Source organism: Eptesicus fuscus, chromosome 21 (genome assembly GCF_027574615.1).
Source record: "Eptesicus fuscus isolate TK198812 chromosome 21, DD_ASM_mEF_20220401, whole genome shotgun sequence".
In the NCBI taxonomy this organism is placed as follows: domain Eukaryota; kingdom Metazoa; phylum Chordata; class Mammalia; order Chiroptera; family Vespertilionidae; genus Eptesicus; species Eptesicus fuscus.
This window is the reverse complement of record NC_072493.1, coordinates 39,442,806-39,469,606: the sequence shown is the minus strand read 5'-3', so window position 1 is coordinate 39,469,606 and position 26,801 is coordinate 39,442,806. Positions and strand designations below refer to the sequence as shown.

The following is a 26,801-nucleotide window of genomic DNA, read 5'->3' as shown; positions in this document are numbered from 1 at the left end:
GTTGTTTTTTAAACTATAGTCCGGCCCTCCAACGGTCTGAGGGACAGTGAACTGGCCCCCTGTTTAAAAAAGTTTGAGGACCCCTGAGTTAAAGTCATGTGCAATGACTGATGCTATACATCCCTTATGAAACACCTCTCTCATTAGATATTTGCTGTGTGGTCTCCTATTGTGAATATTGTGAGGTTGGGTTAAAACATCACATTTTCATTAAAGATAATCTTTTTCTACTATAAGAACTCGGATAAACGGGAAAATTCAGCTTCCATTTGAGGACTTCAAAACAAAACAAAATACCATTTTACAGGATCTCATTTGTGTATGGATTATCTGATGGATAATGCTTACCATACTCCTCACTTTTATAAAACGTATCACTATGGACTCTTTGATGAATTAGGAGACCTGAGCTCCAACGAAAACCCTTACCACATGCATCACATTTGTATGGTTTCTCTCCTGTGTGGACTCTCTGGTGAGCCTGAAGATTTGATCTCTGACTGAAGCCCTTTCCACACACCTCACATTTGTATGGCTTTTCCCCAGTGTGGACTCTGTGATGGGCTTGAAGACTTGAAAATCCACTGAAACCCTTGCCACACTGTTCACATTTATAGGCCCTCCCTTCTATGTGGATCCTCTGATGTGCTTGAAGACGTGAACTCTCACTGAAGCGCTTCGTACAAACCTCACATTTGTATGGTTTCCCTCCTGTGTGAACCCTCCGATGTGCTTCAAGGCGTGAACTCTGACTAAAGCCCTTCCCACACATGTCACATTTATATGGCTTCACTCTAGTGTGGACCCTCTGATGACCTTGAAGATATGCTCTCTGACTGAAGCCCTTCCCACACACTTCACATACGTATGGTCTCTCTCCAGTGTGGACACTCTGGTGGCTTTGAAGGTATGATTTCTGACTGAAGCTCTTACCACACTCATCACATTGGTATGGCTTCTCTCCGGTGTGAACTCTCTGATGGGCCAAAAGAGTTGAGGCCTTACTGAAGCCCTTATCACATTCCCCACATTTATAGGGTTTCTCTCCTGTGTGAACCCTCTGATGAATTTGAAGGTTAAAGCTCCAACTGAATCCCTTCCCACACTCCTCACATTTGTAGGGTTTTTCTCCAGTGTGGACTCTCTGATGGCCTTGGAGGTGTGAACTCCGACTGAAGCCCTTCCCACACTCCTCACACTTATATGGTTTTTCACCAGTGTGAACTCTCTGGTGGCCTTGAAGGTATGAATTGCGACTGAAGCCCCTCCCACACTCTTCACATTTGTATGGTTTTTCTCCAGTGTGGACTCTCTGATGGGCTTGAAGGTATGAACTACGACTGAATCCCTTATCACACTCCTCACATTTATAAGGTTTCTCTCCTGTGTGGACTCTCTGATGGACATTAAAAACTGATCTATGACTGAAGTCTTTACCACAAGCACTGCATTTGTATGGCTTCTCTCCAGTATTGACTCTCTGGTGACCTTTAAGTTTTAAATTCCAATTGAAGCCATTTCCATACTCCTTATATGGTTTCTCTCCAATGTGAGTTTTCTGATGGCCTTGAAGATATGAATTTTGGCTGACATTGTTACCACATGAATAATGTTTATATGGTTGTTCCCTAGGATGGACTATCTGAAGGTTCTGAAAATGTGAGGGCAGACTGAAGCCATTAGCACACTCCTCCGAATTATGGGGAATCTCTTCCATGTGAATTCTATGCTGAATATTAAGATTTGAGCTACAAATGAAACCTTCCTCATACTCTAAATCGGTGCATAGTTTCTCTTCAGTGTGGATTTTCTGATGGACTTGCAGATGAGAACTATGATTAAGGACATTCCCATTCTCCTTATATTCATGGGGTTCCTGCCCAGTGCTAACCCTAAAAATACCACTGAGGTCTAAGCTGTGACTGAAGGCTTTCTCATAATTATAGGATGTCTTTCCTGTGTGAATAAGTCCATACATGTTAAGAGAGGAGCACCGATTCAAGTTCTCACCATATTCACATATACATGGCTTCTCTTCTGTATGTTCTCTCTGATGGGATTGCAGATGTGAACTCTCAAAAATACTATCATCTCTTCTATGAACACATTGATGAGTATGAAGAACTGAATTATAACTACAGCCCTTTCCACATGGACTGTATGTATGGGATTCCCCTTCTAAGTCTAACTGTTGATGAACCTCAGAGTTGAAGTCATCCCTGATGACTTTTCTGTAATCATTACAGGGGCAGGGCTTTTGCCTTGTTTGAATTAAATCTTGATTATGCAGTGACACCTTCATAATGTCTTCTCCACAGTCATGGCAGTTGTGGTTTTTTTCTGTTCTGTGTACTCTCAGATTGTCATTGTGATGTGAGATCCAACTGACACCATCACATTCACAGAAATTATTTTTCATGGAAACTTGTTGACATCCACACTGATAATTATGTGGCTCTGCCAGATACATTTTCCTCCAAGAATGCTGGGTTCTCCAAGATGGAAACTCTTGATTTTTTATGTAATCGAAACCATCCTCTCCAGGAGTCAAAATATAGTTCCCATCTTCAGAAATCTGCATTGGTATTCCTGCCCAAATCCGGCAGGGGGAATCACCTTGTTTTTGCAACTTAGAAATATTCCTTTGAAAATTTTTCATGGACTCTTGACACCTGGTTAACCCACTTGCACCCTGTTGCCAGGTCTGCCAGGAGGAAAGCTCTTTAGGAGAAAGGTAGCTTAATCCCACTTCTTGAAAACTCTTCATGTTATGTTGGCTCTTGATTCCTATAAGGATAAAGAGAATTTAGACATGTACATAGTGAATGCTTTTATTCATATTTCAAGGTTATAACATGAAACTTCAATGAACTGGATGAATATTCGTGTGAATACCTCTAAGAATACTTAAAAAATGGCTCTTCTGCCTAGTGGTGGGGCTCAGGGGTTGAGCATTGACCTATGAACCAGGAGGTCATGGTTCGATTCCTGGTCAGGACACATGCCCGAGTTGTGGGCTCAATCCCCAGAAAGGGGTATGCAGGAGGCAGCTGATCAATGTTTGTCTCTCATCATTAATGCTTCTATTTCTCTCCCTCTCCCTTCCTCTCTGAAATCAATAAAAATATTTTTTTTGCCCTAGCTGGTGTGGCTCAGTGGATAGAGTATCAGCCTGAGGAGTGAAAGATCCCAGGTTCAATTCCGGTCAAGGGTGTATGCCTGGGTTTCACGTTCGATCCCCAGTAGGGGGTGTGCAGGAGTCATTTAATCAATGATCTTCTCTCATCATTGATGTTTCTTTTTTTTTTTTTTAATATATTTTATTGATTTTTTACAGAGAGGAAGAGAGAGTGATAGAGAGTTAGAAACATCGATGAGAGAGAAACATCGATCAGCTGCCTCCTGCACACCCCCTACTGGGGATGTGTCTGCAACCAAGGTACATGCCCTTGACCGGAATCGAACCTGGGACCCTTGAGTCCGCAGGCCGACGCTCTATCCACTGAGCCAAACCGGTTTCGGCTCATCATTGATGTTTCTATCTCTCTTCCCTCTCCCTTCCTCTCTGTAATCAATACAATTATATTTAAAAACATACACACACACACACACACACACACACACACACACACACACACACACTAGGGGCCCAGTGCACAAATTCGTGCACCTTGAACTGTGGGCTGTGAGGCTGCAGTAGGCACAGGGGCGGGTCTCGGCCCATCCTCCACGACCCCACCTGGCCCTTCCCACCACAGCCCCCCAGTCCCCTGTCTGAAGGCAACCCCACTCCCGCCACTGCTGGTCCCACGTGCTGATGGCGCCGGCCTGCTTGCAGCTGCTGAAGACACGGAGCAATTGGGGCCTGCGCCAGCAGCGGGTGCAAGTAGCAACTGCTGCCCCAATTGCCCCTCAGGAGCAGGGGAAGGTGGAGAAGCCACTCACACCCACTGATGGTGCTAAGCAATCGGGACTGGCGCCGAGCACCAGCAGTGGGTGTGAGCAGTGGCTCTGGCACTGGCAGTGGATGCAAACGGAGCCGGCACCAGCAGCGGGTGCAAGTACTGTAAGGGACCACGGTGCATGGGAGCCAAGAATCTGCAGTAACCACCAGAGGCTCGCCCTGATGACAGCATCTGGCGCCCTGCCTTGGTCTGGCACCCCCGCTCACCTGCTCCACCATCCCACTGCAGCCGATGCCCATCATGTTCCACACACCCCCCCCTGGTGGTCAACATGCTTCATAGCGACCAGTGTTCAATTGTTCTGCTGTTCAGTCTATTTGCATATTAGCCTTTTATTATATAGGATAATATACATATATATATGTATATGTATATTTTAAAGAAAATGGGTCTTCTTTGGCTACATCAGGAATATTAGAATTCATATAATTGGGGATACATGTTTCAAAGTCAGGACTTTGCAACACAGCTAGATATTGAACGTGGTGGCCCTATTCAAAGGTTTAGTAAAACCATACACATTATCATGGATTGCCTGGAGATACCAAGGAAAAAATAGAAGGGAATAGTCTCAAATTAGAATATTTTTCAAGGGGACAAATCCTTTTTGTCCTGATAATAACTTTTTCTTTTATCTCTAGCGCATGGGCATGATAATGTTTGAGTTTGTCTGTTAAATTCTGTGCAGACGATGGCAAATACAGATCTTTAATCAATGTTTGAGGCATCATGTGGACTAATACTCTCATAAGGTATTTATCATCATGAGAATAATAAGTTCTTCTAAGTCACTGTAAACCTATATCAGCTTTAACTCCTTTCAAAGGATATCTCACAATTACCAAGAGCCATGGTGCAGATCAGAATGTGAAACACAGACAGAATTTCAAAGACACCAGAAAAAATGGAGGCTGAGGAAGGTAAGCAGAGCCAAATTTCATGGCATCTGTAGGTGTCCTTTAAGGCAACTTATCAAACAAACAAAACTCAGTGAACACTGATGTTGGCTTGCACCATTTTACTGTAAAGTTACTTTAATGTTTAGGGACTCTTAAACTAGAGGCCCAATGCATGAAATTTGTGCAAGGGGCTCAGCCCTCGCAGTGCCCTGGCTTCATCCAGAAGGTAGTTCAGCTGTCCAGTCTAATTAGCATATTATGCTTTTATTTTTATAGATATTTTAAATCTTCACTTGAGGATAAATTTTTTATTTTTGAGAGAGATTAATGTGAGAAACATCAATTAGTTGCCTTCTGTACCTGCCCCAACCAGGGATCTAACCTTCTTGTTAGGTATGTGCCATGACTTGAAATCAAACCTGCAACTTTTATTGGTGTACCAGATGACATTCTAACTAATTGAGCCACCTGGCCAGGCAAATCTTTTTCCTTTCTAAAATAACATTTAGCCAGCCAGTATGGTTCAGTGGTTGAACATGACCCATGAACTAGGAGGTCATGGTTCAATTCCTGGTCAGGGCACATATCCAGCTTTTGGGCTAGATTCCCAGTAGGGGACGTGCAGGAGGCAGCCAATCAATTATTCTCACTTATTGATTTTTCTATCTCTCTCTCCCTCTCCTTTAGTCTCTCTCTCTCAAAAAAAAAACCCACCCTAATAAAAGAGCAATATGCAAATTGACCATCACTCCAACACACAAGATGGCTGCCCCCATGTGGACACAAGATGGCTGCCACAAGATGGGCAGTTGGGAGGGACCAGGCCTGCAGGGGAGAGCAGTTGTGGGGGACCAGGCCTGTAGGGGAGGGTAGTTAGGGGAAAACAGGCTGGCAGGGGAGCAGTTAGGCATCAATCAGGCTGGCAGGGGAGTGGTTAGGAGGTGATCATGCTGGCAGGCAGAAGCGGTTAGGGGCAATCAGGAAGGCAGGCAGGCGAGCAGTTGGAAGCCAGCAGTCCTGGATTGTGAGAGGGATGTCCAACTGCCCGTTTAGGCCCGATCCTAGATTTTAAGATTTCAGTCCTAGATCGGGCCTAAACAGGCAGTCGGACATTCCTCAAGGGGTCCCAGATTGGAGAGGGTGCAGGCTGGGCTGAGGGACACACACCCCTGTGCACGAATTTTGTGCACCAGGCCTCTAGTATTTAAAATAACCTTTACATTGCTATATTTTCTCACACAAAATCTTACCTGTAGCCCCTCCTTATCTTTGAATTAATAAAAAGGACAAAGGAAAAGGCCATACTGATGAATGTGTGACATTCTACTTGGAAACTACCCTGCATTGACCCCAGGGTAACACTTATGGCACATTTTTAAGATTTCAGTCCTTAAAAAAATTCTTAGTGATGTTTCTGGCATCTCAAAAGTAAATTTTCAGTTATTACATTAATATTTTATCACCTGAAGGTGAAATGAAGCATACTATAGGAGGCCTGTCAGATAAAGTAAGTAGCTAATATGTAAAAAGTTTGGGCCTTCAGCTAGAGTTAATCATAATGCTTATAGTTTTGTTTTGGTATCATCAGAAACATTCAATATTCATCCAAAAAAATACAGTTTAATATGTTGGGTCTTTTGGAACTGACATGGTGGCTTTAGGACCTGAAAGCAGCTTGTTAGTGAAAGCCCAATTTCTTACAAATTTCAATAGAAATTTGTACAAAACTTATTTGACATAAGAATCTCTCAAATACACAAGAGATTTAAGGTTTTTTTTCTGACCAGTGTTTTTAATGTTAAAGGCATAGAGAGGAAAAATGTAATTTCATTTAGATTCAGCCTCTCATGGAAAAGATCACATATTTAACATTAACTTTAAATAAATCAACTTTTTTTTCAGTGCTTGCTTCGGCAGCACATATAAATAAATCAACTTTTTTTGATGGAGAAAATATACACTGCAAAAGAGCACTGAAAGAAATCACTTGAAGAATTTACATCTCCTTAGTAATCCTTTAGAGTTTGAGAAAGTCAGCCATATCAGTCCTGTATTAATTCATTCAATAATGAAGATGTCATACCAGGTGTACCGGTTAATAATGCGGATTTTGTAATCAAAGAAAACACGGTAATTTCAAGAGAAACATCAAAAATGCTTTATTCAAAATAATGTCCATTGCTAGCTACACATTTCCCCCATCTTTCAGGTAATTTGTGAATACCGTCCCAATAGAACTTTCCTTGTTTTGAGGCAAACCATTCAGAGACCCAATTTTCCACTTCTTCATACGTTTTGAAGTGCTGCCGAGAAAGTGTGCGCGCCATCGATCGGAACAAGTGGTAATCTGAAGGAGCAAGGTCTGGTGAATACGGTGGGTGGGTTAATACTTCCCAGGCAAGATCTTTTAATGTGTCTTTAACTGGTTTTGAAGTTTGTGATGGTGTATCATCATGAAGCAAAATTACTTTGCCTTGTCTTCTGGCCCATTCTGGTCGTTTCACAATCAAAGCATGGTTCAAACTGATTATCTGTTGTCGGTAGCGATCAGTATTAACAGTTTCACCTGGTTTTAGAAGCTCATAATACACCACACCTTCCTGATCCCACCAAACGCAGAGCATTGTCTTCTTTCCGAAGCGATTTGGCCTTGCAGTCGATGTTGATGGTTGACCTGGATCAACCCAGGATTTTGTGCATTTGGGATTCTCAAAATAAATCCACTTTTCATCGCCAGTCACAATTCGATGCAAAAAAGACTTTCTTTCGTGCCTTTGAAGCAACATTTTACTGATGACTTTTCGGTTTTCCATTTGTCTTTCATTCAGTTGATGTGGTACCCATTTTCCTTCCTTTAAAATCTTTCCCATTGCTTGTAAACGATCGGAAATTGTTTGCTGAGCAACATTTAATCTTTCTGCAAGTTGTTTTTGAGTTTGACCCGCATCTTCATCCAATAATGCTTGTAATTGTTGGTCTTCAAACTTTTTCGGTTGACCTGAACGTTCTTTGTCTTTCACATTGAAATCATCACTTTTAAAGCGTTTAAACCAGCGTTCACAAGTATCTTGAGATGGAGCATGTTCACCATAAGCTTCCCGAAGTATACGATAACTTTCAGCAGCACTTTTCTTCAAAATAAAGTAATGAATTAAAACTTCCCGCAAATGCTCTTTTTTTGGCACGAATTCGACATTTTTAAGTGTAAAAATATCTATGATGTTAACACCTCCAGCAAATTTGACATATGAAGTTTTGAAGCTTGCTGTCAATACAACAAAACAGCATACATATCAAATCACATATATATCAACATATGTGTAACTCCATCAATTGAAAAAAATCCGCATTATTAACTGGTACACCTAGTAAAATCCAACGTATTGGGTCTCTGAATGGTTTGCCTCAAAACAAGAAAAGTGCTATTGGGACAGTATCCACAAATTACCTGAAAGATGGGGAAATGTGTAGCTAGCAATGGACATTACGTTGAACATGCCAAAAAAATATTTTTTGCTGATCTGACCAAAAAACAGGTATAATTTTGATCATTCACACCAAACAGCTATTGTTGTGTTGGCTGTTGTCATTTTTTTTATTTGACAATTTAAGGAAAAAGAGGTCAGTGCTCCTGACTAAGTAGTTAGGTGTTGCTTGTTTTAAAAATTCTTGTGACACACCGGTTAAAAATAGCTGTTTTAAACAGTTTTAGATAGTAAGAGAAATTAAGGCATTTTCTCGACAGAAGATACAGTAACAATAATGTTTTCATTATACACTAATACTTAAGCTGCTGTGTGGGTTACACTCTTAACCACATCTGAGGCTTACCTTGCTTTAACAGAACATATTTACCTTATTGGACCTTTTGTCTGTTTCTACTTCTTTTTCTCACAACTCAATTAATTCTAAATTTGTTTTAGAAGGTTATTAATTATTGACTCAATTTCTTTAACAGATATAGGCCTATTCATATTGTTTCTTTTTTATTGTGTAAGTTTTAGCAAAGTGTCTTTCAAGGAATTAGTCCATTTCATCTAGGTTATTATTTGTGGTCAGGGAATTTGTTCATAAGTATTATTTTATTTTTATTTATTTTAAAAAATCTACTTTATTTTTATTATTTTTTTAAATCCTCACCCAATGATATTTTTCTATTGATTTTTAGAGAGAGTGGGAGAGAGGGAAAGACAGAGAGAAATATTGATGTAAGAGAAACATATCAATTGGTTGCTTCTTGCACAAACCCTGACCAGGGCCTGGGCCGAGAAGAAGCCTGGAACCAATGCACGTGCCCTTGACCGGAATGGAACCCGGGACAATTCGGTCCACAGGCCAATGCTGTAGCCACTGAGCCTAACTGGTGAGGACCATAGTATTCTATTAATATCCTTTTAAAGCTCACAGGTTCTGAGGTCATGTCTCCTCTTTCATTTTTAATATTAGTAATTTGTGTCCCCTCTTTCTTCTTAATTAGCCTGGTTAAATTTGCCTGTCAATTTTATGCATCTTTTTTCTAAGAACCAGTTTTTGGTTGCACTGGTTTTCTCTACTGATTTCCTATTTTCAATTTTATTGCTTTCTGCCCCAATTCTCATCCTTTTCATCTGCGTACTCTGGATTCAATTTGCTCTTCTTTTTCTAGTTTCCTAAGGTGGATGCTTAGATGTTTGAATACTTCCTTCTTTTCTAATGCATGGAATCAATTTTCTTCTAAGTACTGCTTTTGCTGCATGCCAAAATTTTGATATGTTGTTTTCCTTTTCATTTTGTCCAAAGTATTTTTTTAATTTCTCAAGATGTTTTTCTTTTACCCATGTGTTATTTAGAAAAGTGTTGTTTAATCTCCATGTATTTGGGGATTTTCCCCGCAATTTAATTTACTAATATCTACTTAATTCCATTGTAGTCTGAGAGCTGACTTTCATTCTTTCAAATTTGTTAAGGTATGTTTTATGGCCCATGTTTCATGTGAGCTTGAGAAGAAGAGTTCTATTTTTCATATTTTTAAAAATATTTTTTTATTGATTTCAGAGAGAAAGGGAGAGGGAGAGATAAAAACACCAATGTTGAGAGAGAATCATGGATCAGCTGACTCCTGCACGCCCCCTACTGAGGATCAAGCCCACAACCCAGGCATGTGCCCTTGACTGGAATCAAACCTGGGACCCTCAGTCCACAGGCTGATGCTCTATCCGCTGAGCCAAACCGGCTGCGGCAAGAGTTTTATTTTTCAAATTATCCACATTAACAATGGCTCCAACATCCAACTCCATGCCACAAAGCTATCGTTTTAGAATTAGTTTTAACTCAGTCCACAGGGGAAAATATATAATGTTATGAAAACAAAAACAAGGTTATGTGGAGCGGGGGCAGAGAAACGCAGCTATTTCTCTTTTTCACTGTAGGGAATGACATTCAACTTGGGACAGAAAAGGAGATCAGAGAAGAAACATTACCAGGATGTTTGTGCTCACATAAATGTCAAACTTGAAAGGTCTACTTCAAATTTTTAGTTAAATACAGAGACTATATAGGGGTTAGAGAATGGGAGGGGGAGCAGGATAGAATGGGAAGATGAAGAGCTGGGCATATGAATAAGGAAGTTATCGCCAATGCAAAACTGTCTCACGTGGAATTGTTGCATGGGAAGCTCAGTTATAATGTTGGCACTGATCATGTTCGATACATATTCTTGTTGATTAGTGATTCTTAATCTTTTAGGAATAATGACTACCCATCTATGAATATTCAAGGACACCTAAAAAGAATTAGGACAAGCATTCATCAGATGACAAAATAACGTTCTGGAGTATCCTTTGATTGCACTGATTTATTCTATACCTACTAGCTAGCTATCTCAGGGAGGACTGGTGACAGTGAAAACAATGCGTCCATTAACCAATTCATTCACTGAAGGCAGAGAGAAAACCAAGACAAGGAACCTGAGGCAGAAGCATAAACGATAGGTCTGAGGGGCAGCAGTGGGCCAGTGCAGCTGGAACAGAATGAATGAGCAAACAAGTAACAGTGTGAAGATAGGAAAGCTAGAGGGTGCGAGGGCACAGAAATCTGAAGGCCTAACAGCCACGGTAAGTACTTTAGATTCTACCACGTGTGAAATGGAAAGCCTTCAGAGGTGAAACAGAGACGTGATGTGCTCTGACTTGTTCGAGGAGGGGCTCTTTGGCTGCTGGGTTATTGCTGGACAGTTCTCACCTGAACACCCATCTTTCTGGGTTTCGGTCTCCACCATCAAACGCTTTTCTTCTCTCTCCAGCTGGAATATAAGGTCTGGTTTGAAGAGCTGAGTCCCTATAAAAAGGCAAGGAGAGCAAAATTTTTAAATTTTGAAGTCCAATTTATCATTTTCTTTTATGAATCATGCTTTTGGTGTCCCATCTAAGAACTCTTTGAAGATCATGAAGATTTTTTTCCTGTTTCCTTCTAGAACAGCGGTTCTCAACCTGTGGGTTGCGACCCCTTTGGGGTTGAACGACCCTTTCACAGGGGTCGCCTAAGACCATCGGAAAACACAGATATTTACATTACGATTCATTAACAGTAGCAAAATGACAGTTATGAAGTAGCAATGAAAATAATTTTATGGTTGGGGGTCACCACAACATGAGGAACTGAATTAAAGGATCGCGGAATTAGGAAGGTTGTGAACGCCTGTTCTAGAAGTTTCATAGTTTTAGATCTACATTAGATCTCTTATCTATTTTGAGTTAATTTTTTTTGTGAGGTGTAAGACATGCAAATAGATGCATATAGGCATCCAAGGTTTCTGCTCCACCTGCTGAAAAGACTGCACCTCTCCCGTGAATTGCCTTGGCACCAATACTACACTAGAATAGTTTCAGCTCAATTGATTAGTGTCTTCCCCATGGCCAAGGTTGTGGGGTTCCGTTGCCGGGTCAGGACACATATAAGAATCAGCTAATGAATGCATAAATAAGTAGGACAACAAGTATCTCTCGCTCTCTTTCTCTCACTTCCTGCCTCTAAATAAATAAATAAATACATACATGTAAAATAGTTTCAGAACTGCTTCTTCCATATATCACTATAAAAACAGACCCATTGGAAAATGTTCAGGATTGTAATTCATTCTCTGCTCCCCCTCTCACTGTACCTAAACCTAAGGGTATATAATTATATACTGTGTTCCCTTAGCTACTTCCATGAGTTCTTTCTTTTCTCTTCAATCTGGTTATGGTATTAATTGCAAATACAACTGAATTCATTTTATTCATTTTTATTTCAGTATTAGATTATCATCCCTTTGCATTCTAATTTAATTTTTATAAAGAGTTGAACTAACATATTTTCTAAAGTCCAAACTAGATAAGAAGCTATACTCAAAGAGGTGTGACTCTCTTCCCCATTCCTTCCACACTGTTACTTCCCCACCTATAAAAACTTTGTTACTTTTCAATTAATCCTTTTGTGTTTCTTCTTATAAAGATAGAGATACATATATTTACTTATTTCTTCTTTACAGAAATTACAGTATGCGCCCGGCCAGAGTGGCACAGTGGTTGAGTCGACCTATGAACCAGGAGGTCAAGGTTCAATTCCCAGACAGGGCACGTGCCTGGGCTGTAGGCTTGATCCCCAGTGGGGTGTGCAGGATACAGCTAATCAATGATTCTCTCTCATCATTGATGTTTCTATCTCTCCCTCTCCCAAATAAATAAAAAATATATTAAAAAAAAGAAATTATGGTATGCTATTAATGGTCTTTTGTACTTCGCTCTCTTTAGGAAAAATTTCTAGAAGTGAAATGCTAGAAAAGTTAATACATAGTTCTTTGTTATTTTCTTGTTTGTTTTGTTAATACCTGAGGATATTTTTTCCATTGATTTTGTTTTAGAGTGGCAGGGAGGAAGGGGGGGGGGGGGGAGAGAGAGAGAGAGAGAGAGCGAGAGAAACATCGATGTGAGAGAGGCACATCGATTGGTTGTCTCCCGCATTCATTGTGCTGGGGAGTGAAACTGCAACCCAGGCATGTGGCCTTGACAGGAAATGGAACCCGCAATCTTTCTGAGCCCGGGTTATAACCATTGCTAGGATTCTAACCACTAACATCGGCCAGGGCAGGTTAACACAGTTTTGTTATATACTGTCAAATTCCCCTCCTTTGTGGCTGTATCATTTTGTATTTCTATTTTTAATGTATGAAAGTTGTTTTATTTCCCACAGCTTTGCCCAAAAAATGTTTTAATTTTTGTTGCCAATCTCATGGGTCAGAAATGGTATTTCAAGTACATTTTAATCAATGTCTCTTTTATTTTAAATAAAACTGAACATCTATTCATATGTACATATTCACATGTAGTTTGTATGTTGTGTATATGAACATGTGTGTGCATGCACATACACACACATCCCTATCTCCTGGCTCTATCCCCTGAGACCAAGAAACAAAATGACAATGACAATTCTTAACATGCAGACCTTGGTGTTAAATACCATTCTCTAATAAAATAAATGGTTGATTCCAGAGCTGGGGCAAAGGAAAAGATGAGCATTACATAAGGAAGTGTTAAAAGAAAACGGGGCATATTACAAGGGCACAAGAGTCCACTTAAAAGGTTGGCCAGATTTGGGACAATTTTAGCACCAAAACAATTATAGCAGTAAATTATAAGTTATACTAAAAAAAATTTCACAAACCCCTATAAATAACAAATAAATGAATGGGGAGTCCTGCTTATTATACAACATCAAGTTCTACTGCTAAATATGAGGGAAGTACTAAGTCAGAACATCATTTTGTAACTATCATGGTAAAGACTGAATAAGGCAAGAATCATCATTGGATGCTAAATATTAGTGTGGTCTTAAAAAGTGTTACCTATGACTGCAAGAGGAAAACAACAGTATTTTATTGTGGAGCAACTGGACAGTGTCTTGACGATGATCAAATTAAAATCGCCCACAAGGGACAGGTGGTGTGCCTCTAGATGTGATGCCTCAAAAGGACACACCGCTCCCAGTGCAGAGTGCCAGCCAGAAAGGATCACCTGGATCTCATTAGGAGGAAAGACTAGGAATGTTCTATCCGAATTGGGGAACAGGTAACAATATTCTTAAAAAACGTTACTGCCATAAAAAATAAAGAAATGCTTTGGAAAGGTTCTTAATTAAAGGAGGTCGAAGAGACATGACAGCTTGACTAGATCCTAGACTAGATCTTGCTCTGGAGGGAGAAAAAAATGCTATGAGAATGGGCTCTGTTCATAAAATTAGAGCATAAATGATAGAATGGATAAAAATATTATATCTGCACTGGGGATATGTAGGAAAATATTCTTACTTCTACAAAATATACTGTTCAGTGAAGAATTAACCTTGCCCAAAGCAAAGTATGGTCTTTGCCCTCAGCTCTCGGGAGGTGGTCTCGAAGCCCTTGGAGTGTTCTACTCAATGAGAGTGTCTTTCTTACCCAGAGGCCGTGGGCCAGACCAGATAGCTTAACAATGTGATTTATGGTGGGGTTTGGGCCACGTGCTATCAGCTTGATTTCCAGAGGGGCTGGAAACTAAGCTTAGCCACACAGGTGTCCAACCACATCTACCTGACCAAGCCCCCAGAAAACTCGGGGCACCAAGGCCCGGATGTAATACACCGTGTGTACTGTCCAACACTCTGCTGGGAAGAGTTAGTGCTGCCCACGACTCCACTGGGAGGAGACGACTGGGAGCCTGTGCTGGAGACTCTCCTGGACTCTCCCCATGCATCGCCTCCCTTGGTTGACTATTTCATTTCCAGGTAATAAACTGTAACCAGGAGTATATCAGCTTTCAGTGAGTTCTGAGAGGCTTTCCAGCTAATTATCAAACCTCGGGGTGTTACTGGAGACCCCTGAACTTGCAGTTGGTGTCTGAGAGAGTGTAGTCTTGGGGACTCCCAAACTCTGCATATACACTGATGTATTTGGAGATAAAGGGAGATGGAGTATGTAAATTACCCACAATGGCTCAGGAAGAAAATGTTATGAACATACATACATTTACATGTACATACATAAAGCATAAAAGAGAAAGAATCTGAGCATACATGATAAAGCAAAGGTGTAAAATGTTATTTCAGGGGGATCTGGGTAAAAGCTAAATGGGTGTTCCTGTTCCCTATTTTTACTTTTGTAAATGTTCTGTAATTTTAAAGTTACTTACAAATACAGTTAAAGCGAGAAACAAAGTGCCTCTGAAAAGTCCAGTTAATAAACAGTTACTGACATCCTGAGAAACAAAGAAGCTGGAGCAACTCACTAAGCTGATCTCGTGACAAACCAGTGGGGCAGGGCCCCAATGTGCTCATTTACAGTTCAAAGCACAGAAAATCTTGCCTTGGTCACACAGGGATTGTTAGGACTCCTAGATGCCCAAGCCCAGAGGATGACGGCAGGAGTCCCAGAGCTTTACACAGCTGAGCACATAGACACCCAGGAGGCTGACCCTGACTTTACAGAGGGCACCGTCCTCACCCACTGAGACCAGGTTCCGGAAGTTCTCCAGAGTCACGTCTCGGTACAGTTTCCTCTGCGACGGGTCCAGCAGCCCCAGCTCCTCCTCCGTGAAGATCACAGCCACGTCCTTGAACGTCACCGCCTCCTACAACACCAAACACACACAGACTATGTTTATCGAAGAAGAGCAGCAATGAGAAAATCTAAGTATGGGAAAGTGTTCTGGCCTCTGAGGCACCTGAGTCACATTTAAGGAGCTGCTTTCTATTTGCCTTCCACACGGCTAATTCCATCCATCAAAAGGGCTGCAAGAAAAGAAATCCTAATACTTAAAATTGCTGCCTTTTGGTAGCACACCTATAGGGAAGTCCCTGGAACTCTGCTGCATCACGAGCTAATATTTTATTTGTTTATTCATTTATTTTTAATTATATTTTTAATCCTCACCTGAGAATACATTTTCCATTGATTTTAGAGTGAAAGGGAGAGGGAGAGACAGAGAAACACTGATGTGAGAGAGACACATCAACTGGTTGCCTCCCCCATGCCCCCAACAAGGGCCAGGAGCCTGCAACTGAGGCACGTGCCCTTGACCAGAATCTAACCCAGGACCCTTCAGTCTGCAGGCCAACACTCTATCCACTGAGCCAAACCGGCTAGGGCCATGAACTAGTATTTGAAATTTGATCAATAATGTCACCTAATAATTGTGACATTATTGCAGCTAAAAGTCCTAACAATCCCTGTGTGACAAAGGCAAAATGTGTCTGTGCTTTGAACTGTAAATGAGCACATTGTGGCTCTGCCCCACTGGTTTGTCATGAGATCAGTTTAGTGAGTTGCTAATATTTTAAATTTTATCAATAATGCTCCAGAAAAGATTTAGTTCTCCCCTGTGTGACGAGTCTGTTTTCCCTTTTACCCACACACTCCACTTATTTGTTAACTGACAGGGCACCAGTCACCCTGATGGTTTAAGTACGAAGACCAAACTCTGTAGCCATCTGGATGGAGTATGCAGCATTCATGGTGCTGTGGCTTGGGCGCAGCTCTGCCTGTGTTCACACTGGAATGTGATGCTGGCTGTGTGGCCTCAGACAAGTTCCTCATGCGCTTCTCATGCCTATACCTTAGGGCAGTGGTCGGCAAACTCATTAGTCAACAGAGCCAAATATCAACAGTACAACGATTGAAATTTCTTTTGAGAGCCAAATTTTTTAAACTTAAACTTCTTCTAACGCCACTTTTTCAAAATAGACTCACCCAGGCCGTGGGTATTTTGTGGAAGAGCCACACTCAAGGGGCCAAAGAGCCGCATGTGGCTCGCGAGCCGCAGTTTGCCGACCACTGCCTTAGGGCACTGGTAATAAAATGAGTGACTATAGGCATAGTCCTTAGGAACAGTGTTTGGCACATAGTAAAACCCAATAGGTGTTAGTTATTATTGTGATTATTGTCATCCCATTTCAGGGCTGCATAGTCATTCAAGGAATTGATGGTCTAGAATATACTGATATATACTAATAATGCATGCTTACTTTAGTTTTAGATTATTATAGACAATTTGAAAAAAAAACCCTTTCACAGAGAACTCAGTCCCTGGAAATCTGTTGATTATCTCCTTAAAATAGATTCCAAAAAGTAGAAAATGGTAATTTTGAAGAATCATCTTTAAAGTTTTAAAATCTTAACAGCAGGTTTTTCCTTCAAAAAGGTTTTTCCAGCCCTGGCCGGTCTGGCTCAGTGGATGGAGCGTCAGCCTGAAGACTGAAAGGTCCTGGGTTCAATTCCAGTTGGGGGCACATGCCCGGGTTGTGGGCTCGATCCCCACTGGGGGGCATGCAGGAGGAAGCCGATCGATGACTCTCTCTCATCAATGATGTTTCTATCTCTCCCTCTCCCTTTCTCTCTGAAATAAAAAAAAAAAAAATAAAAAAAAAGGTTTTTCCAACTTATTCTTCTGCCAAAAAAATGTAAATTCCTAAACCTCTATACCCTGGCCAACACTGGACACGAATACTTTTTAAAAAAACATCTTTGATAGTATTAGAAGTAAATTTGGGAAGTAAAAAGCAGTCATTTCATAACATTTTCACAAAATTTATTAGTAATGAAGATCATTCTCTTTTCATTTATTTGCTGGTCATCTCTAGTTCTTGTTTTGTAATAATGCTAATTTGGGGGCCATTAAGGCCTGTTTATCCATGTTTGCTATAAATATTTTTCATTTTACTTTGCTATTTGTCTTGTAACTTTTTGCTATAAAGAAAGTTGAAGATCTGTTTTCTTTAATTTTCACTCAAGGGTGTTTTTATTGATTTTTAGAGAGTGGAATGGAGAGACAGGGAGAAAGAAACATTGATATGAGAAACAGCAATCAGTTGCCTTCCTATGTGCCCTGACAGGGGATTGAACCCACAACCTAGGTATGTGCCCTGACCAGGAATCAAACGCGCAACCTTTTGGTGTGTAGGATGACGCTCCAAACAAATGAGCCATCTGGTCAGAGCAGGAAAGTTACATTTTTTCAATAGAGACCTGTTCAATTCTGCATTTCTGGCTGGAGCTCCAAACATCACAATTTCAGGTCTTGGTCTCTGAATGAGAACTGTGGGTGGTTTTAAAAGTTTCTGCTTCTCTTTACACCAATTAGTATGTCTGATATTCTTGGTCCAGATGAGAAAGGCTTTGGAGTGGGCCGGATGCTTATCTTCTGTAAGAACCTGAGGAGGACCTGAACATACATGAACCTCTATATTCATAATAGTACAGACGATTCTAAGTCCCCGTCAAAGCAGTGAATAAAGTGCAGGTGGAAAGTACCTACATCCTATAGTATGACTAGTTTTTAAATTAAGTACCTATATTACTCTAATAAAATAAATTAATATACGAATGATGAAACACATAAAGGCATGCAAGCAGACATACACATAGAGAGCCTCAGGTCCTTCCTGGGCAGAAAGGATCTAGCTAGCTCTTTTTGTATGAAAACATCTAACACTATTTTTTTCTGAGTTCAGGTTCATTCAGTATGATCCTGTGAGACAAAACCAATCTTTTTACAAACTACCTCAGGGACAAAAAAAACACACATGCTTTTTAGTTTTAAGTCCCTGGAACATAAGGACAAATTATATTAGAATTCTCTCAGAATTACTTTTTTAGTAAAGATTATATGTAGAAAACTGATACTGCTATGCAAAACGGCAAGAATCCTCGAGAACTTAAAAATTTGTGAATGGGAAATAAAGAGCGGGAGGTAGAACATTCACTGAAGTAATACTAGATGACAAAAATTACATGCTATAATTTTAACTGAAAATAAAAACCAATTCAAAATTGCATCTATTATTTCAAGTACAGTTATGAATGTACATAAAAAATGACTATGGGGGGGAGATGATTTGTAAGCAGGGTAAATAGCTTGTTTTTCTTTTTTAATTTCTAGCATCTTTTATGCTATTATTTGTGAAATAAAATAATTTAAAAAAACTACAAGAAAAATTTTTTCAAATGAAACAAAAAGCATGTCTTATAAATGGTATTAAATGTCTAGTGTCATTCTTTATACTGGTTGAGGAAGAGAAAAAAGATATCCACATACTGAGAAATGAAATAACATGTTAAGTGACAGAAATAAAAATGCCACTCACCTGGAACTTGGTCATTTTCTCCTTCTTTTCCTAGGGAAAGGCAGAACAAGGTAAGAAAGAAGCCAAGGGAGAAAGGGAAATAGATCTTTGTGCAAAGTGGAAAAGGTTGTCCCTTTCCCCAGGCAGACGCTGCCACATACACCTTAGCTGGCAGAGTGTGCTGGATTCCAGCTACCATTAGGCTATTCGGAAGGATGCCTGAGTGCACGAGACAGCCTCCACGCTGTACTCAGAAGTCCTCAGACAACTTGTGGCTTCTAAGGTATTCTTTCTGATCCTGAGAAATGTGGGAAGGGAGAAGTGGAGGAATATACTGGTTAAAAGTGGACCCTGGCCTGGCCGGTGTGGCTCAGGGGTAGAGCATTGACCTGCAGACCAGGAAGTCATGATTCTATTCCGGTTAGGGAACATGCCCAGGTTGCCGGCTTGATACTCAGTGGTGGGCGTGCAAGAGGCAGCCGATCAAAGATTCTCTCTCATCATTGATGTTTCTCTCTCCCTCTCCCTATCCCTTGCTCTCTGAAGTCAATAAAAATATATTAACAAACAAATAAAAAGTGGACTCTATTGCCCTAGCCAGCATCTCCCAATGGTTAGAGCGTCAGCCCAAGAACTTAAGGGTCTCGGGTTCAATTCTGATCAAGGACACGTACCTGGGTTGCTGGTTCCACAGGTGCAGGAGACAACCAATTAATGAGGCTCTCACATGGATGTTTCTCTCTCCCCTCTTCCCAGCCCTCCTCCTTTCACTCTCTCTAAAATTAATGGGGAAAATATCCTCCAGTGAGGGCTAACAACAACAAAAGTGGACTCTGTTGACAATTCCTTTAAGATCTGACATTGGTATATATTGGCTGTACATTTATTATATATTGACATTGACACTGCTATAGATATTTAAATACATGGTTAAATTAATAAACCTCTCTATGCTTCATTATGACTGTTGTTAGGAACATATGCGTGAGTAGTGGAAAACATGCCAACGTTTCCTATTATCCTGCAGCTGCAGAAAAGCAGATACTACTCTATATCATAAAACTGTCCTTGCAATTGTGTCTCGTAAGACATCTAGGTGGCAGGGATTATGGCTTCTTACTTAATAATTTGGTTTGTGGCCTGAGTAATAACATATGTTTAAACACTGAGACCATCCTTTAAAAAGTTTTATGGCTGGTGAATATACTTCCTAAAGCAGGAGGAGGCTCAAATAGTACACCCTATTCTCACAAGGATATCATGAAAGATTTAAAAAGCCCATGATGCTACGACATTTTTCATCTCTGAAAAGTGTTGGCTCAGCGCTCAACCCCTGGAAGGACTTGGAAACCAGGAGTTAAATTTCTTGGGTTCTTCCTCAAAATAATTCAATGTTCTCAACAGATATTTACTATTGTTTACTTTATTTACTGTTCCCAGGCAACGACAAGATCTAAAAACAAAGAACTAAAAAAATGGGCTACGAATAAGGCAGAGCCTTTTATTTATTTTTATTATTTTTATTTTTTATTGATTTCAGAGAAGAAGGGAGAGGGAGAGACAGAAACATCAATGATTTAAAAAAATTATTGATTGGCTACCTCCTGCAAGCCCCACACTGGGGATCAAAACCGCAACCTGGGCATGTGCCCTGACAGGGAATCGAACCGTGACCTCCTAGTTCATAGGTTGATGCTCAACTACTGAGCCACGCTGGCTGGGCAATGAGGAGCCTTTTAGCCCCACTGTAGGAGGTTTTCTGCTTCTCCAGTAGAGTACCCACCCCCTCCCAGTCCCTGCCCACAAGGCCCTGCTATAGAAGCCACAAAATGTATGCATAACTACTAAGTATTAACTTGGCCACATAATTAGCAACGAAAGGGTTGTTTTCTTTCACTTACCCAACATTTATGGATCACCTTCTAAAAGGGATATAAATCCCAGATCTTTATTTGCTCAGAGCCTAGGGTGAGAGAACAATTAGATAATTAGCAATTATACCACACACTGATAGATGACAGAGGAGAGTTTAAGTAGGGTCCTTTGGGAGAACATGGAAGGGGCCCTCAAACACAGACTGGATAAGGGAGGGGGCTGGAATGGGCTCAGTGGAGAAAATGTGGCTTGATCTTAGCCCTGGAGGATGACAGAGCTGTACTGGCTACTAAGAGCTAATCAGAGTACTCCAACAGATTGCGGGTCAGAGGGCACCTGGGGCAAATGAGGAAGCAGAAAGGTGGTGAGAAGAACCAAATCCTGTGTTTTAGAGGAATTGCCTCATTTAATCCTCATAACCTGAGATATTGGGACAGTTTTTACAGCTAGGAATATTGGCAAAAAAGCTGAAGAGAAAATATATCTGATGGACATCATTAATCATTAGGGAAATGGACATTATAATGAGATACCAATACACACCTATTAGAATGTCTAAAATTAAAAAAGACAATAATTGCTGACAAGGATGTGGAGTAACTGGAACTCTCAAAAGTCATTACACGGTTTGGCTGTTTCTTATAAAGTTAAACATACACTTTCCATATTACCCAGCAATCCCATTCCTGATTATGTATTTTGGGGAAATTAAGCACAAAATCTTGTACACATATGTCTACAGCAGCCTATTCATAACTGCCAAAAAGTGGATACAACACAAATAGCCTTCAATGGGTGAATGGATAAACTATTGTATGTCCATCCTATATAATAAAAGGCTAATATGCAAATTGACGGAACAGCGGAACGGCCAGTCGCTATGACAGGCACTGATCACCAGGGGGCAGACACTCGACACAGGACCTGCCCCCTGGTGGTCAGTGCGCTCCCACAGGGGAAGTGCCACTCAGCCAGAAGCCAGGCTCATGGCTGGTGAGCGCAGCTGTGGTGGTGGGAGCCTCTGCAGCAGCACTAAGGATGTCCAACTGCCGGCTTAGGCCAGGTTGAGGGGACCCTCCCCCACCCCCGAGTGCATGAATTTCGTGCACCGGGCCTCTAGTAATTACTATATTAACCAGTAATAACAACAAATGAAGTACTAATACATACAACTCGGATGAATTTCAAAGACATTCTACTGAAAGAATGCAGCCTCAAATGTGGAGAAAAGGGAACCCTAGTGCACTGCTGGTGGGAATGCAGACTGGTGCAGCCATTATGGAAAACAGAATGGCGTTTCCTCAAAAAATCCAATATGGAACTGCCATTTGACCCAGTGATCCCACTCCTAGGAATATATCCAAAGAAACCCAAAACACCAATCAGAAAAAATGTATGCACCCCTATGTTCATAGCAACACAACTTACAATAGCTAAGATCTGAAAACAGCCCAAGTGCCCAGCAGTAGGTGAGTGGATAAAAAAGCTGTGGTACATTTACACCATGGAATACTATGCAGCAGTAAAAAAGAAGGATCTCTTACCCTTTGAGACAGCATGGAGGGACCTAGAGAGTATTATCCTAAGAGAAATAAGCCAGAGAAAGACAAGTATCAAATGATCTCACTCATATGTGGAATCTAATGATCCAAAAAACTGCTGATCAAAAATAGACCCAGAAAAAAAAAAAAAAATAGACCCAGAGTCACAGAAGCGTGAACAGACTGTTGAACCTCAGAGGGGAGGCAGGGTGGGTGGGTGGGAAGAGAGCAACCAAAGAACTTGTATGCATAACCCATGGACACAGACAGTGGGGTGGGGCAGGGGTGGGGATGAGGTAGAAGGGGTCAATGGGGGGAAAAAGGGGACATATGCAATACTTTCAACAAAAAAGATTTAATTAAAAAAAAAATAATAAAACAACTCACCAGAAAAAAAAAAAAAAGAATGGAGCCTCAAAAGGTCTATCTGGCCTGGCCAGTGTGGCTCAGTTGGTTGAGCATCATCCCATGAACCAGAAGGTCGCCGGTTCAATTCCAGGTCAGAGCCCATGCCCAGGTTGTGGGTTCGATGCCCAGTAGGGGGCGTGCAGGAGGCAGCGAATCGATGTTTCTCTCTCCTTCCTCTGAAATCAATTAAAAAACATTAAAAAAAAAGATTCTGCCCAGCCGGTGTGACTCAGTGACTGAGTGGCGACCCATGAACCAAGGGGTTACCAGATTGATTCCTGGTCAGGGCCCATGCCCAGGTTGTGGGTTTGAGCCCCAGGGGAGGTGTGCAGGAGGCAGCCGATCAATGTTCCTATCTCTCTATCCCTCTCCCTTCCCTTCTCTCTAAAAAAAATTAATAAATAATATATTTTTAAAAAATTTTAAAGAATGTGATTGACAAAAACTGGGTGCTGTTTCCTTTAAAAAATGGTTCAGTCTGACATGAGTCCGTTTACAAGACATTCTCAAAAAGACAAAACTATAGTGTTATAGTGGTTGCTGGTGGGTGGTTACAGAGTGGCGAGGGGTGATTATAAAGGGAAAATAGGAGGGGAGTTTTGAGGGGTTATGGAACTGTTATGTATCCAATGATGGTGGTAACTACATAAATCTGCAATGTGTTAAAACTAATAGAATTTTTATATAAAAGAAAAAAGAGAGTCAATTTTACTATACAATAGTTGTTTAAAAAAAAAAAAAACACCCTTTTTTTTCTCCTGTAGAATCAGGTTTGTATGAGAAGTTAATATATGTAAACCATTGGAAACACTGCCTCGCTCAAAAAACACAACATTACTGTCAGCTGTTCTCATTTCTACCAATGTGGTTCTGAGGAAATTTGTTTTAAATCATCAAAATAATTGCTCATGCCGAAACCAGTTTGGCTCAGTGGATAGAGCGTCGGTCTGCGGACTCAAGGGTCCCAGGTTCGATTCCGGTCAAGGGCATGAACCTTGGTTGCGGGCACATCCCCAGTGGGGGGTGTGCAAGAGGCAGCTGATTGATGTTTCTCTCTCATCGATGTTTCTAACTCTCTATCCCTCTCTCTTCCTCTCTGTAAAAAATCAATAAAATATATATTAAAAAAAAATAAAATAATTGCTCACGAACTTTTTAATTCTCTGAAATAGTTGATGAATTCCATAGCTCATTAATACTATGGGAGATTAAGGAACATCTCCAAGGGTCATTTCTATTCTGCTTTGCTACTTAATTCAATTTCAGAAACTGAACTGCAGACCCCTCATGCCAGCTGTCCTTTGAGTACCGACTCTAACTGCAAACCCTCGCCAACCGTGTACTTCGTGCTGGCATGTTCCCAGCAACAGAAGAACTGTCAGTGTGTGGAAGGAGAGAAATAAGAAACCAAGAGCCCTAGCCGGCTTGGCTCCGTGGATAGAGCATCGGCCTGTGGACTGAAAGGTCCCAGGTTTGATTCCCGGCCAAGGGCACATGCCCGGGTTGCAAGCTTCATCCCCAGTGTGGGGCCTGCAGAAGGCAGCCAATCAATGATCCTCTCTCATCCTTGATGTTTCTCTCTCCCTTTTCTTCCTCTTTGAAATCAATACAAAATATATTTAAATAATTTTAATAAATAAGAAACAAAGAGCCACAAGACACAGGTTAAGTACAACTGGGTCTGAGAAAACAAGATTCATCACCGTCCCTCGCCGAAGCCTTCTCAAGCACCATTCTCCAAGCTGCAAAGACTGAACACCTTAGAGTAGCTGCCAGAATAGCCTTTTCTTGGTCTTGGATATAAACAAAGTGTGATAACCCATTTTTAACAATTATGGCAATAAATCAATCTCTATCATACTGACTCAACGTTGGGGATTTGCTTTAAAATACCGAAACATAAAAATTTGGAGGGGAGGGGTCAATACAAGACTGGCATGTTAACAAGGGTTGAATTTGGGTGATGGCTCCACAGGGGTTCATTATTTTATTATTACATTTGGCTATGATTATAAATTTCCGTAGTAAAAACTTAAAGGGAAATGAACACCTATGATACCTATTTTGTAAAACTTAAGTAAAAATCCAAAAATCTATGGAACAGGAAAACATTAAAGTATTACTATTTTCTCTGTATCCTGCGGTCCTGAATAATTAAATCTTTTTCTTTATACTTTGTCTATTTTCTTCATTCTTTAAAATGTGCGATCATGTCTATAATCAGAACTTGAACTATAAATATAATTTCAAATAAAGTACAATTAAATTGCAGATAACTAAAAAAAAAAAAATCTTATCAAAAACTCAGAGCTCACCCACACAGCTTTCATGGCCCTCTACAAAAATCCAAAACATGCCTTCTCAAGCAGATACTACACACGTTAAGAACTAAGACAACAGATGGAAACTGCCTCAGTTCCAATCCCAGCGCAGCATCTTGCGATTTAGGACAAACAACTTATGCCCCAGTGTCTCCGTTTCCTCATCTTTAACAGAAGAACAGGAGGACCCCTGACCCCCACTGGGCTCTTGTGAGGATTAAATGTTAATGCACATAAAACTCCCAGAATAACAGTTAGCACTCAGTGCTTGAACAGTACCGTTATTACTCATGCCAAGCACACCCCATCCCTCCCTGCATTATTCAACCAACATCACGGCATCTCGGAAGCAAAAGAATTTGCGGATGAGTGAAGGCAATTCTCCTCCCCTAAGAGACAGAAGAGGAAGAAATACGCTAAATCCTACTCGGCTGAGGCTCTGCCGCCAGGGGCCAAAGGGTCCTCGCCTCCTCCCTGCAGCCTTTTTTCAGGGGTCCAGGCTAGGACGGAAAAGGGGCGGAGAGAAATGAGAACTCAATCATCTTCTCCCGGACACAGGAGCAGCGGGCATCCCAGACAACAGCCAGGCGTGGCGCTCTCCAAAAATTAAAGTGAAAAGCATTATGAGAAAGCCGGGTACGGCCCCGCTTCCTTCAGAGATGAGAGCAGGACCGGGGGGCGCCGACCCCCTCCCGGGTTCACACAAGCTTCTCCGGAAAGGACCAAGGGCTGGTAGCAAGAGACGTATTGGTCCCGAAAGACAGGCTCTCGGTCTTTCACTTCGACGCTCCCATGTAACTCTCAAAATAGCTTTAACAATAAGGTGGACACACTGACACCGACTTAAAGAGGAAACGCACTCAGAGACATTAAGATGCTCTCCGAACGTCACTTCGCCAGGGAGCGGCAGCGCCGGCCGGCGGTCGGGAGACGGTGCGGGCAGGGACTGAACGCGGGCGGCCCTGCATCCCAGCGAGGTACGACCCAGGCTGGGCCTGAGGCGGGGAGGCGCGAACCGCCCCGCCGTCCCGCAGGCTCATTCAAAGGGAACACAAGCCCGCCCTTCGCCGCAGGTGGGCTCTCTTCCTCGCGGCGGACGGCCTGCTCACCACCGGCCCACAGCAAAGCGGAGGAAGGTCAGTGAGGGCGCGGGGAGAGGCGCGCGGGGAGGTGCGGGCTCACCTTTCCGAGAGGAATGAAGGCCGCGGCCTCGAGTACCTGGGGCGGAAGTGACTCTGCCTACAGAGACCTCCTGGACTACGCTTCCCAGAATTCCCGACGGGAGCTGGAACACAGCCCCGGCCTCCTGGAGCGGAAATTATCCAACTACAGTGTTCCCAGACTACACTTCCCAGAATTCCCAGGCCACTCCGTCGCCTTCCTAGGGCGGAAGTGCCGGCTGGTACACCTAGAGTCTGGATTGTATTTCACAGTTTACGGATCCGGAACGAATTCCATAACCCCGCTTTCCTGGAGCCGAAATGCTTCCAAACATGGAGAACTATACTGTATACTTGTGTATGCATGCTTTACAGGCGGCTTTTCGGGAGTGTGATTGCCTCTCACCCTGTGGACTACACTTCCCAATCTCCTGCGGGCAGCTCTTTCCGCCAAGCTGCCTTTTTTTTTGGGGGGGTAGTCAGTATTTGGATAGTCAGTCTTTAGGAGAGTCAGTCTGAA

The 26,801-nt window shown here is 41.6% G+C and overlaps 1 protein-coding gene across 3 annotated transcripts; it reads right to left on the bottom strand.

Annotated features, from left to right (window-relative positions):
- Nucleotides 1–79: 79 nt before the first annotated feature.
- Nucleotides 80–26,342, bottom strand: LOC103301451 (zinc finger protein 112). Of its 3 annotated transcripts, none has more exons than XM_054710913.1 (6): nucleotides 26,304–26,342; nucleotides 20,878–20,939; nucleotides 18,998–19,027; nucleotides 15,360–15,486; nucleotides 11,084–11,179; nucleotides 80–2,787 (listed from the first exon to the last, which is right to left on the bottom strand). In XM_054710913.1, exons 3-6 carry the CDS (start codon nucleotides 19,010–19,012, stop codon nucleotides 302–304), a joined length of 2,724 nt encoding a protein of 907 aa, XP_054566888.1. In that variant the 5' UTR covers nucleotides 19,013–19,027; nucleotides 20,878–20,939; nucleotides 26,304–26,342; the 3' UTR covers nucleotides 80–301. The 3 variants fall into 3 exon arrangements, with proteins under 3 accessions (XP_054566888.1, XP_054566889.1, XP_054566890.1); XM_054710914.1 differs by lacking the exon at nucleotides 26,304–26,342 and adding an exon at nucleotides 25,982–26,004; XM_054710915.1 differs by lacking the exon at nucleotides 80–2,787 and adding an exon at nucleotides 10,699–10,809.
- Between the last annotated feature and the right edge of the window lie 459 nt (nucleotides 26,343–26,801).